Source organism: Heliconius melpomene, chromosome 3 (assembly GCF_056956725.1).
Source record: "Heliconius melpomene rosina isolate 202511_hmr_F chromosome 3, ASM5695672v1, whole genome shotgun sequence".
Lineage (NCBI taxonomy): Eukaryota > Metazoa > Arthropoda > Insecta > Lepidoptera > Nymphalidae > Heliconius > Heliconius melpomene.
This window is the reverse complement of record NC_140391.1, coordinates 8542606-8554749: the sequence shown is the minus strand read 5'-3', so window position 1 is coordinate 8554749 and position 12144 is coordinate 8542606. Positions and strand designations below refer to the sequence as shown.

At 31.5% G+C, this 12144-nt stretch overlaps 1 protein-coding gene, 1 long non-coding RNA gene and 1 pseudogene across 3 annotated transcripts; all 3 read right to left on the bottom strand.

Annotated features, from left to right (window-relative positions):
- On the bottom strand, positions 1–3516 carry LOC146540067 (uncharacterized; annotated as a pseudogene). The gene has a single exon (XR_014879473.1). The product of XR_014879473.1 is annotated as an uncharacterized LOC146540067 (transcript).
- Positions 3517–7650: 4134 nt separating this feature from the next.
- LOC146540066 (uncharacterized) lies at positions 7651–8508 on the bottom strand. The gene is made up of 2 exons (XR_014879474.1): positions 8127–8508; positions 7651–7725 (listed from the first exon to the last, which is right to left on the bottom strand). It is a non-coding gene; the product is annotated as an uncharacterized LOC146540066 (long non-coding RNA).
- Positions 8509–8878: 370 nt separating this feature from the next.
- On the bottom strand, positions 8879–10793 carry RpL15 (ribosomal protein L15). The gene is made up of 5 exons (XM_085207758.1): positions 10637–10793; positions 10197–10389; positions 9799–9935; positions 9364–9474; positions 8879–9161 (listed from the first exon to the last, which is right to left on the bottom strand). The coding sequence occupies exons 2-5, from the start codon at positions 10366–10368 to the stop codon at positions 8967–8969; spliced, it is 615 nt and encodes a 204-aa protein (XP_085063884.1). The 5' UTR covers positions 10369–10389; positions 10637–10793; the 3' UTR covers positions 8879–8966.
- Positions 10794–12144: the final 1351 nt, after the last annotated feature.

The window sequence follows — 12144 nt, the reverse complement described above, 5'->3', positions numbered from 1 at the left end:
TTAACATTGCATTGTTATAGTACGTAAATTAGTATCTAGGGTCGTAGCTAAAAGAACTTGAAACGCCATCTATTTTTTGTTGTGTGAGACGATTTATATTTATCAGTTTTTATTAACCGCCTTCTATGATAGGATAGAACACATAAATGAAAATGAATTAAAAAGTATTTTATTTCTTGTTAAGATAAATTTATAAAGTGTTTTTTTTTTAAATATTTACACATTGCCTATGGCCTATTGCCTCTAGGCATACCTCCAACAAATCATTATGTTCTAGTCGGTCCGTATCAAGATTCATTTAAAAAATAACTTGTCTCTTAATGGGTAATGGATTCACTTAATGTCAGTGTTGCCAACCCTACTGCTTTTTTTTTTTTTTTTTTTTTTTTCCTTTTATTTAAGAGCTTTGTCGTGACAACGACCATGCCGCCCTGTTTGGTTAACATTCTAATTAATGTTAGTTACAATCAATTATTTTTATTCTGAACTATATACAATATTTTTTTTCCTACCACAGAGTCTGGCACTGCTAAAGCACTATTACATGCTCCTATATCATTGTAGAAATCTCTGCAAATTAACCGACGTCTCAGAGGCTCATTCTGGACACATTCCATCGTAACATGATATACGTCATCTATGGTGTTGCATGTACAACAATTAGGAGAATCAATTTTTTTCATTAGAAATGCGAATTTGTTTGATGGAATGTGTCCCGACCTAAGTCTTAAACACGTCACACAATCTTTTCTATTTAGGCAAACAGAGTCAATCCACGATTTTATTGAAGGTTCCGCTTGAATAGTTCTGTACCAAATACAGTATAGTTAGAGATCGTTGGTCAAAATATTCCTTCCAAAACGAGTAACACAAATTCCTAATTAAATAAACACAATCAGAAGATACCGGTTCGATAGTCATTGGAACACCATCCGTAATTCCCTCCTTGGCTAGTGTATCAGCAATTTCATTACCTAAAATATGAACGTGTGAAGGGATCCATTGTAAGACTACTAATTTATTCTGCTGATTATACTCATGAATTAATTTTAAAATATTAAATGCTACGGGTATACCTTTAGGATTAGAGGTACATCGAGCAATGTGTTGAAGAGAACTCTTGGAGTCAGAAAATATGACAAATTTGGTATGATTTACTGACGAAATATACGATAGTGCTTCACAAATGGCGATTAGTTCTGTATGCATGATGGAAATATTTTTATTGATTTGAAATTTAATAAATTCCGAATTTTGTTCATCATAAAAAGCTGCCCCTGATAAATTGCCTTCTTTAGACCCATCTGTATAAATCTTATAGAAGTCACTATAATCATTGCTTATAAACCGTTGGCAGTGATCACCCAAGTAATCAATATTGTAAGTCCTTTTAGGTTTATTGAAGTTGTCAATATTTATTTTAATTACATTTTCTACCGCTAAGTTGTTTATCCAAGTATCAAAAGAAAAGAAATTAATGTTGTTACTCTGATTTACTTCAAGATATCTAAATCGCTTATGAATATTTAATAATAATGGTTTACGTTTTCTTTTCCATTTATTTAACACATGGTAACCCTACTGCTTTAACAGTACATTGACTGTTTTTTGTCTTGTATCCCTGTTTTCTGTTTTAATCCTCATATGTGCTGTTTTTTGAAATGCGTAAAAATCATTATGGTTGTAGGTCAACAGGAACTTTACTTTTTAAAGTTGACAAACATGTATAAGTTTGCACTCATTTCATACCTTCATTTGTATTGTAAATTTTCACTTTTAGTCAAATTTTACACGCGGTGAATTTCATACAAAATGCAGCAAAAACTATAATCGCTCGTATTTTTAGATTGCGTTGACTTTTCATTTTCTGAGCTCAAAGAGACTGTGACTCTGGTTATTTCCTATTAATTTCAGCTTAACATATCCGATACTCGATCTTGAAATAAGCAGTCTAGAGAGATAAAACCTGAAGAACAACGAATAATATAAGGAATTAGTTTTTTTTGTACGTAACTCTAAAAAATTTACTACGTGGGCGTCGAAAGCCTCGAAATTGAAAATGTTGATAAAATTAATTATTTTAATATAATATCTTGGTTAGATATTTGCATTTTTACTTGATTTTCTTTATAAATATTTTTTTTTTGTATTACTTTTATTGAATTTCTTGTATTTTACTGTTTTCTACTGTTTTTTTAAGTTCCATATGCTGTTTTTCGCCTTCCTGAGGTTGGCAACACTGCTTAATGTATTCAAATTCGGCTTTAGCTACGGCCCTGCTTGTATGTTGATGTAAGTCATTATTGTATTCTCAAATGTAATTCATTGTAAGAACTTTAATTACCAGGTACTTGTAAAATATTGTGGTATTTTGTTTATATTGCGTTAACAACTGAATTATTTATGTTACTTTGAAAGTATTTTTTATGCTCGTTTGTTGTTTATAACATTGTTATTTTTTTTATTATTAAGATGTAGCATATATATTTTTAGTGTAAATATGTAATGTAATTTCAATTTTTATACTTGATTTCAGATTTGTCTAAATTTGAATTTATAAAGAGGTAAGTTTTATTGTTATTTAGATTTTTTTTTAGATTGTTATTAAGAGGTTTTTGTCTTGCACAGTCTTTATCAATTATGGCTTACATTGACAACAATTTGTTTTAATGTATTTCAAAATAAAACTACTTATACATTTAGTAATGTATGTATTGAGTTATAGACTAATCTGTGCTTAATCCTAACATGAATATATTACTCTGCCCCATATTCAATTTGAATGTCAAATAGTATTATAACGTTTTTGAAGTCTAGAAACATTTATACATGTAGATTTAGATAAATGTAAAATTATAAATATTTTTGGTATAAAAGTCAAAATTTTCATGTGTCACCCATTTTGTATAGCCTCGCTTTTATTATTTTCTTCATTAGGTTATACTTTATGTACAATTGATTTAATCTATTACTTAACTTATTATATGTGGATTTATTGTTATAATAAACATAGTAGATAACTAGTACTGTTACAGCACAAAACTGTTGAGTAATCTCATTATTCTTTTCAACAATTACATCTTTCTTGTTAATCTATAATTGATTTTAATGGAATTAATTAGAATAGTTATTGATATAATGAAATTGTGTCAAAAATCATTTATTCCTATTTTAACAACAATGTGTAATGTAAGTATAATACACGGGTGTCATTTAATGTCAGGCAAAGAATATAAGTAATTATATAGAATGATTTGGTCTCAGTTGTAAATAGTGATAAAATACGTGTAAAATATATTTATTTAGTAAGGTGATTGTTTTGAACTAAATGCTATTACTGAAGGCTTCAAATATTGTTGTCTTTTGTGTAAATTTATTTTGTTATTTAATTTTTAAAATCATAAATAAACGTCACTCAAATACGGCGTTTTTTATTTGTTACCTTTCATTGTTGTTTTTCAACTTTAGTTCACCTTCTACAGTAATCTTTTAATTCGAAATCTTTTGATACGTCGACGATGAATTTTTATTGAGATGCTCGATGGATGCAGTTTTCTCCTATCCTGAAGTTCTTACAAAGTCAAAGTCAAAGTCAAAATATCTTTATTCCATAAAAATGCTTAACATTCACTTGGACATGTCATAAAAGATAAAAAAAAATGGAAAACAAAATAACCAAAAAAAATGTGCAATTTTGACTTGAAAAAAGCCCGTTCAAATGGTTGAGCTCATGAGAAGATACAGGCAAAGAAACTCATGGCCACTCTTTTTAAATGCCAACATTTGTTATAAATCACAATTAACAATTTTAACTTAGAAATAGAGCAACTCATTTCCAAACATCTTTATCGCGAACATAATCTTTAACAGAGTAATAAGCTTTTTGGCAGAGCCTGTGCTTTACCACTTTTTTAAATTTGTTCAGTGATAAATTAACCATGTCGTTTGGAAGTTTGTTATAAAAGTGTATACTTTGACCTACGAATGAGTGAGACACTTTATGGAGCCTAGAGAAGGGCACAGCAAGCTTATTTTTATTTCTTAAATTATATTGATGGAGGTCACTGTTTTTATTAAATTTATTAATATTCTTATGCACATATACTAAGTTGTCGTAAATATATTGGGAGTGTAGTGTGAGGATGTTAAAGTCTTTAAATTTATTCCTTAGTGACTCCCGTGGACCCATTTTATAGACTGCTCGGACAGCCCGTTTTTGGAGCACAAAAATGGTATCTATGTCAGCGGCACTACCCCAAAGTAATAGGCCGTAAGACATAATGCTATGAAAATAGCTGAAGTATACTAAACGCGCGGTGTCAACATCGGTCAGTTGACGAATCTTGCGGACTGCATACGCTGCCGAACTAAGTCTACCAGATAAAGTTTCTATATGCGGACCCCATTGTAACTTAGCATCTAATGTTATACCTAAGAAAACAGTTTCATTAACTACTTTAAGTTCCTTATTGTTCATCAAAACCCTGGTTTCTACTTGTTGAACATTCTTAGTAAAGAACCTGATACATTTAGTTTTACTACTATTTAAAAGCAAGTTATTGGCACTAAACCAGTGCAATATCCTAGAAAGAGCATTGTTTACATCGTCAATTTCCAATTGCTGTCTATTAACCTTAAAAACTAAAGATGTATCATCTGCAAACAACACCATTTCACAGATATCTCTCATAAGGTGAGGTAAGTCATTAATGTACAAAAGGAACAAAAACGGACCCAGAATAGAGCCTTGTGGCACCCCCAATGCTACAGGTGACCCGTGTGATAGTTTCCCGTTGACATTTACCTTTTGAATCCTATCACTTAAATAAGAAGTGAGAAGATCCAAAGCAATGCCTCTTATACCATAGTGGTGTAGCTTCCTGATAAGAGTTTTATGCTGCACACAATCAAATGCTTTGGATAAGTCACAAAACACCCCAAAGGCATCACGTGACTCCTCCCAAGCCGCGAATACACTCTCTAATAATTTGACCCCAGCATCAGATGTTGACCTTCCACGAGTGAAACCAAATTGACCTGTGTGCAGTAATTTATTTTTATTAAAATAAGTAAGAAGCTGACTGAGTATCAGCTTTTCAAAAATTTTACTAAACGTAGGTAGTACTGAAATCGGTCTGAAATTTGTGGGGTCTTGCGTACTACCTGATTTAAACAATGGAGTTATTTTACTATATTTCATCAAATCAGGAAACACTCCACAATCAATACATCTATTAAAAATTGTAACTAAATCAGGAATCAAAATATCAATTAAAGAATTTATGATATTAACTGAGACACCCCACAAGTCGGCTGTCTTTTTCATACTAATTGATTTGAAAGCTACACTAATGTCTGAATAATTTACATGACGGAAAACGAAACCATTATAAAATTCGGGAACATTGTCTTTAATTAACGATTCTGCAATAGTGGTGGAAGAACCTAAATCGTTTGTTAGACTGACTGGGAAAGTAGAGAAAAACTTTTCAAATGCAATGGCCACTTCCAAATCGGAATCAACAATGTGACCGTCAATACTAAGTTTAAAATTAGAATCTTTCACCCTAGTTCTCCCAGTCTCGGCATTAACAACCTTCCAAGTGGCTTCAATTTTATTATTACTATTTCTGATTTTTGTTTTAATAAATAAAGATTTAGCAATTTTGCAAACTCTTTTGAAAATTTTAGAGTAAGATTTTAAGTACTCTTTAAACTCTTCACCACTATTAAACTGTTTTTCATAATATAACATATACAGTGTCTCCCTACTCTTATAAATACCTGCTGTGGCCCAGTCTCCAAAGATAGGACTATCAGTAATTGTAATCTCTTTGGGAGTAAATATTGAATGAAATTTATTAATAAAAGAGTAAAAAAAAGAATTGTACAAAGAATTGGGAGGTAAAGTTATATCTAAAACTAGTAAATTAGTTAGTAAACTAACTCTCATATGTTCCAAACGACTAGCTGTGACAGGTACAACAGCAATTCTTTTCTTAGCCACCTGTTTTTTCTTACTATAGAATTCTACTAGCTGACCAGAGTGGTCAGAATCCAATTTATTAATAATGCTTTTGTAGCATGGAATAATGTCAGTAAATATGTTATCTATACAAGTACTAGTTGTAGGAGTTATTCTGGTTGGCTCCATAAATAAATTAAGTAAATTGTGTGACTTAAAAAGACTTAATAAATTAATGGTGGGACTAAAACTTTCCAAAATATTAACATTAAAGTCCCCACACACTAACAAAGGCTTACCCGACTTGGTAAGTTTGCTTAAGGCCTCATCCATTACTTCTAAAAATAATTTTAAATTGGCGGAGGGAGGTCTGTATACACATATAACAATGAATTGCTCTAATTGAACACACGCTAATTCGATAGAACATTCTACAGAAAGGGACACAATATCTTTCCGTTCCTTGAACTTAAGGTTCTTGTTTAATATTATAAGCGACCCCCCGTGTATTGTGTTGATTCTGCAGAATGAGCTTCCTACCCGGTGGTTTCTGAAATTAAACATGAGCTGGTTCACCTTTAACCAATGTTCAGTAATACACAAAATACTAATTTCCTCCGAGTTCATGAATAATTCCAGCTCTAGCTGCTTGCCCCCCGTCAAGCAACAGATGTTCTGATGAACTAATCTAATAGAATTAACATTTCTATTATTATTTTTGCACAGATATTGTGATGATGTGCAATGTGCGTGATTATTGTAATTTAATTGTAAAGCTGGCTGGATCAAATGGATATTTAATAATAAATTAGAGCTAGAGGTTGCTACCCCTGTTGTCTGAGAAATTAATTTAAATGTTGAGAAATGTCAACAGAGTGTAAATTATTAGACATAATGTCAGAATAAATTGGAATGTCAGTCTGCTCAATAGATAAGCACATGTTTTTTATTTGTTACTATAAAATGAAGAAAAAAAACAAAAAAAAAATACTACTGATTCGAATGAAATGTAAGTGTACTAAAGCAATGATGGTGGTTGTTAACGACGCTGCGCGTCAGGTTTGATAAGCACGTCTTTAGAGCGGGGCGACGGAGAGTGGTAGGGGAGAGCCGTAGTTCCGTAGAGTTCTTATTATTGAGCATTGAGAGAGATTGATCTATGTAATGCGGTATTTTTATATGTTCTCTAAAAAGTACGAGTTAGTTTCGTATTTGATTAACATCAGAAGCATAAAAAATTACACGAGTTTTACTTAATATTTTCAGCATCATGTTTCCTAGGCCAGTCGTGGCACAGGGGCACAGTGGGACTAAAAAACACTGGTTGTGGGTTCGATCCCCAGTCGAGAAAATGAAATATTTATTTAAATTCATACCTTCATTTCATTTTCTTCGCTCTGGTGTAGAGGTAAAAAGCGGCGTTTAGTTTCGCCACTGCCGCCACGCAATGCCTCCAGAATTCGCTAGGTTCCCTCGGCCTACCCTAATGTGTGCGGAATACAGCGTAAAGCTAACTTGATTTTTAGTCGTTTGTAGTAGTTTCATAAATCTTTTTAACTTGTCCTTTAATTCACATAAGTATAATATGAAATATAGGTTTATAAAGAATTGCAAATCACAGGAATTAGAAAAAAAATCTAACAGTTCGTGGAATGAAAGGGTTCTAAATTAAATAAAACAATAAATCTATTTTTCCTTTTCAATATAATCACTCTTAAGCTGAATACATTTATTGGATGTATGAATCCTTCCTCTTGTACCTGTGTAAAGAAAAAAATAGTAATAAGTATTGAAAGGTAATTTTTGTAATTAAAGGAAACTAATAAGTTTTTAGTGTTTCTCGCCGGATTGAGATTTATCGAAAATTGAAATAATGATAATCTCACCTAGACGAGATTCATTATATCCAAATTTGTTTCTCACATTAAGAAAATATTAATGAGTGATATAAACAAATTTGGAAGAGTTACTAATTGATATAATTTCTTTTTTTTCGGAATGTTATAAAAATTAGAAATTTTATTAAAGATTTCATATTTATTAATTTTCCTTGTCTGGACAGACAGACAGTCATTGTCACATTGTCTCAAATATAAGTGAAAAGTCGAAAACAGTATTTTTTAGTATTTTGCAGTACAGGATGTTAATAAATCATATTCACCTTTTTTATTTTACTGCAATCTTCACTCTACTGCAATTCTCACTCTAAGCTTGCTAAGTGTAATATATTGCATCTCTGCATTTACCTAAAATAAAAAGAAATTATTTAAAATCTGAATTTACACATAAAATTAACAAATCAATACAAATTATTTCAGCCATCCAAGGAAGTTATAATGCGTAGTAATCATGGTTGCGCATTCATAAAGCATGGTATCATCACTATATAATAACAATATTAGCAAAAATATTTTAAAGAAATATAAATTAATTTGTAGCCCTGACTAAAATAATACTAAAATAAAAAAAAATACAAATAATTTACCAAACAATTAAAAATAAATAAACTAATTTAAGAGTAAAATAACCTATTAAAAATTAATAATTACCTGTATTCTTTTTGCAGGAAAATGGGGTTATACAGCTAAAGCTGAAAAATAAAAAATATATATTGCATTTGTGGCCACGTTAAACTAAATAAGAGTGGATCCTCAACTACAATGTTGATCATTGACTTTGTTTAATCTTAACCTCATTTCGTTTGGTTGGCTAATATTTTTTAAACTGTATGAAAAATAAAAAAAAGTGATAGTATGAATACATTTAGTTGTTAAATAATATACAACTAAAGCAAGATTGACATTGTAGTATAGAATATAATAATAATATCAGACATTCAAAAAATATAAATACTCACTCATATACGACTATATCTTGTAAGGAAATTAATTTTATTTAAAAAAAACTATATAATATGATTTTACATTTTTTTTTATTTAATACTACAAACTTTCTATTTAAGAATATATACAAAAATAGAAAGTCAATAGTATGTATGAAATTATCGTTTGCGACGCAGTTGTAGCGTGTTGCGTCTTATCCAGGCGGCGCGGCGTGAGCCTCCCTTTGTTTGCGAGAACCTGTGACCCTTGCCAAGACCTCGTGAGCTCTTGCCAGCTGAAGTGAGACCACGCATTTCTCTGTGCTTGTGCACTGCATTTACTATCCAGTTGATCTTAGGATCGCGACGAATGGCCTGCAATTAATGAAAACTTGTTGATTATATGATGATGAGCATTTGATAGATTTTTGGGAGCTTTGATAATTAATATCAGATAAACCTTAGGTGAGTATTCAGCAAAACCTTTCAGATTGGTGCATGACATAAAAAATCATCATATTAAAATAATACATTCAAAAATATTGGTAACAAATTGATTTTCTTAAAAGTTATTTACCTTGTGTGAAGGATCAACGAGGATGACTTCAAAGTATTTGTATGAAGAATCTTGTGCGACCCAGTAGGAGTTGAGTACTCTCAAACCACCACAGCGCCGTCCAACGCGTTCCTATGATTTTAAATGAAATAAATATCAAATTACAATGTATAAATTTGAAATCAATAAAGATATTTAATAATCTTAATCTTGAATTAAAAACTAATTTATAATTAGAGGATTTTGTGGCCACAACTTGTCTGACTAAGCATGATGGTCATGGTTTTGATTCCCATGCAGGGACAAGAATTATTTTAATTCCTTGCTATAGTAATAAGACAAAGTGTGGTGTTGAATTCTGCCACTCAATACGCCATCTTAATTCTGGGTAACCTTAGCATAAACTTCTCTAAGCAGGATACAGAGCGAACCTGAAATAAAACTTATTTTAATTACCTCGGCAATAGATTGTAAGTTGCGTGTGGGTTTCAACTGGTTGACTCCATGGCTCTTGGGCTTGCCGTAGGTAGCACCCTTGGCAACCGGGCGCTTGCGGCCACCACGGCGAACACGGATTCTGAAGACAACATAACCTGTACGGAAAATACATAATACGTTATAATACAAACAATAGATAATCCTTTGGTGATAATGGACATGGAATGGCAATAGTTATATGGCATAATACTCTTATACGCACACAAAATGTCTGTTAGCTGACCACGTGGTCTAATCAATTGAAATTAAGTTACTTTATAACAACAGCTGTATGTAGCCTCTAACATAAATTTATAACCTATAAATTAATCATGGACCTAAGATTATCACGCCTGAAAAATTGATAATTTACTAACCTTGCTTGGCGCGGTAGCCTAGTCTCCTAGCTTTGTCGGGTCTCGTTGGCCTAGGTGCACGGTGCATGCGAGTTAATTGGCGGTACTGCCATACTCTAACACGTAAAAGGAAGCGCATAACATCGCTAAGCTTTTTACGATACAATTCTTGAATATATCTGTAAGCGCCCATCTTGGGAAGCCTGTGGCAGACCTAGCAACAAAATCAATACAAATTGATCAGAAGTCACATCATCGGTCTGGCCACAAAAGGGCCGCGTAAAAGCGACCCCTTGCAAACATGTTGTATGTAAGCATTCTGCAATTTGAAATAATACAATGTAAAAGTTAAAAATATTTAATAAGTTTACACACACTGGTATTTATCTTTTAAATGCAACAAATTAAATTTAAACAATTGAAAGATTACACTGATATTTAAAGATTTAAATTTCACATACGTCTCGCGTACTCCACAGGTAAGCCGGAAAAGAGAACTGAAATTTGTCAAGAAGCAAGACTGGGACAATTTTTTTTACATTGCCAGTATTGAAAACATAGAATATATAAAACAAGGAACATAATTATACTAGATAAAATATTATTATACATATGATATAAAATATTTATTTATTACAATTATGTTACATTTTAAAAATAAAACTGTTGTCTAGATTTTTGGCTGTACACTTAATTCCCGACTGCTGAGGAGGGGTGAATGTTTTATTTACACTAAATAAGTAAATATAGCTAAAAAGCTTTAAAAGTTGTACCAAATATATTTATATTTTTTGATGTTATAATTTCGGTTCGGACTGACAAATAGTAACACAAAAATACATTTATCATTTGATGGGATCAAAAGAATCATTTTTCAACTTTATGTTTTTTATAATGACAATGCTTCCAATTCTAAATATAAAACCAATTTATATTGGAGTATGATTTAAGACTGATCTTACTACTCAGTAAAATATGTTTTTATATTCATAAATTTAGATAGATTCGAATAAGACATTTCGACTGTACTGTAGGCAATTTCAATAGTATTGAGAAGAAAAATAATTAAAAAAGCTTCGCGGGGGTTCATGAAGGAATCATGTTGAAGAAAAATACACTTTATACTCTAGAGCAGTGATTCCCAAAGTGGTCTATATCGACCCCTGGGGGTCTATGACAACCTGCAAAGGGGTTGCAAAGCTGCTTTCAACACATACACTGATAGTACCTATTTACTTACGTTCATGTTTATTATGTTTATTTATTGTAACGTATATTTTACATAACAGATTCAAAATTTTATTTTGAGTAGTTTTAATTTAAATTCAATTAATAAATGTATAAATTAACATGTGTTTTTACTATAAATTTTAACACTAAACTTCACTACAGTTATAAATTTACAGGAAATCAATATCAGGTAAGTAGGGGGTCTACCCAACACGGAAAAACATGGCAAGGGGTCTACAACACAAAAAAGTTTGGGGAACTCTGCTCTAGAGAGTATAAATGTTCCTTTCATCTGATCCTGCGGGTATGGTTCCTGTAAACCCGGCCGTGGCGGAAGAAAAAATATATTGGCCATACATATTCTTACATACGTATTCTATAATGCTTAACATATTATTATAGTGAAGTTTATTATCAAATCTACAATGGTTGTAAAGAATAAAGATGTATATAGTAATGTATGTATTCCTTAATTTTTTTTTCGATCTCAAATTAGTTTTTTTAAGCCACCTCTCCGTGGCCCTATATTTATTTTACGATTCCACTGTGCTTCGGCAAATGTTAGAATATGTAAAATTTGATGTAAATAGAAAATAAACAGACTAGTCATGGCGCAGGGGCAACACGCGTGTGAATGGGTAAATGTGTTCTGTAACTCGAGGAAATGAAATATTTAATATCTTTATTTTCTTCGCTCTGGTGTCGAGTTAAAGCACGGTGTTGAGTTCCGTCACTCAAC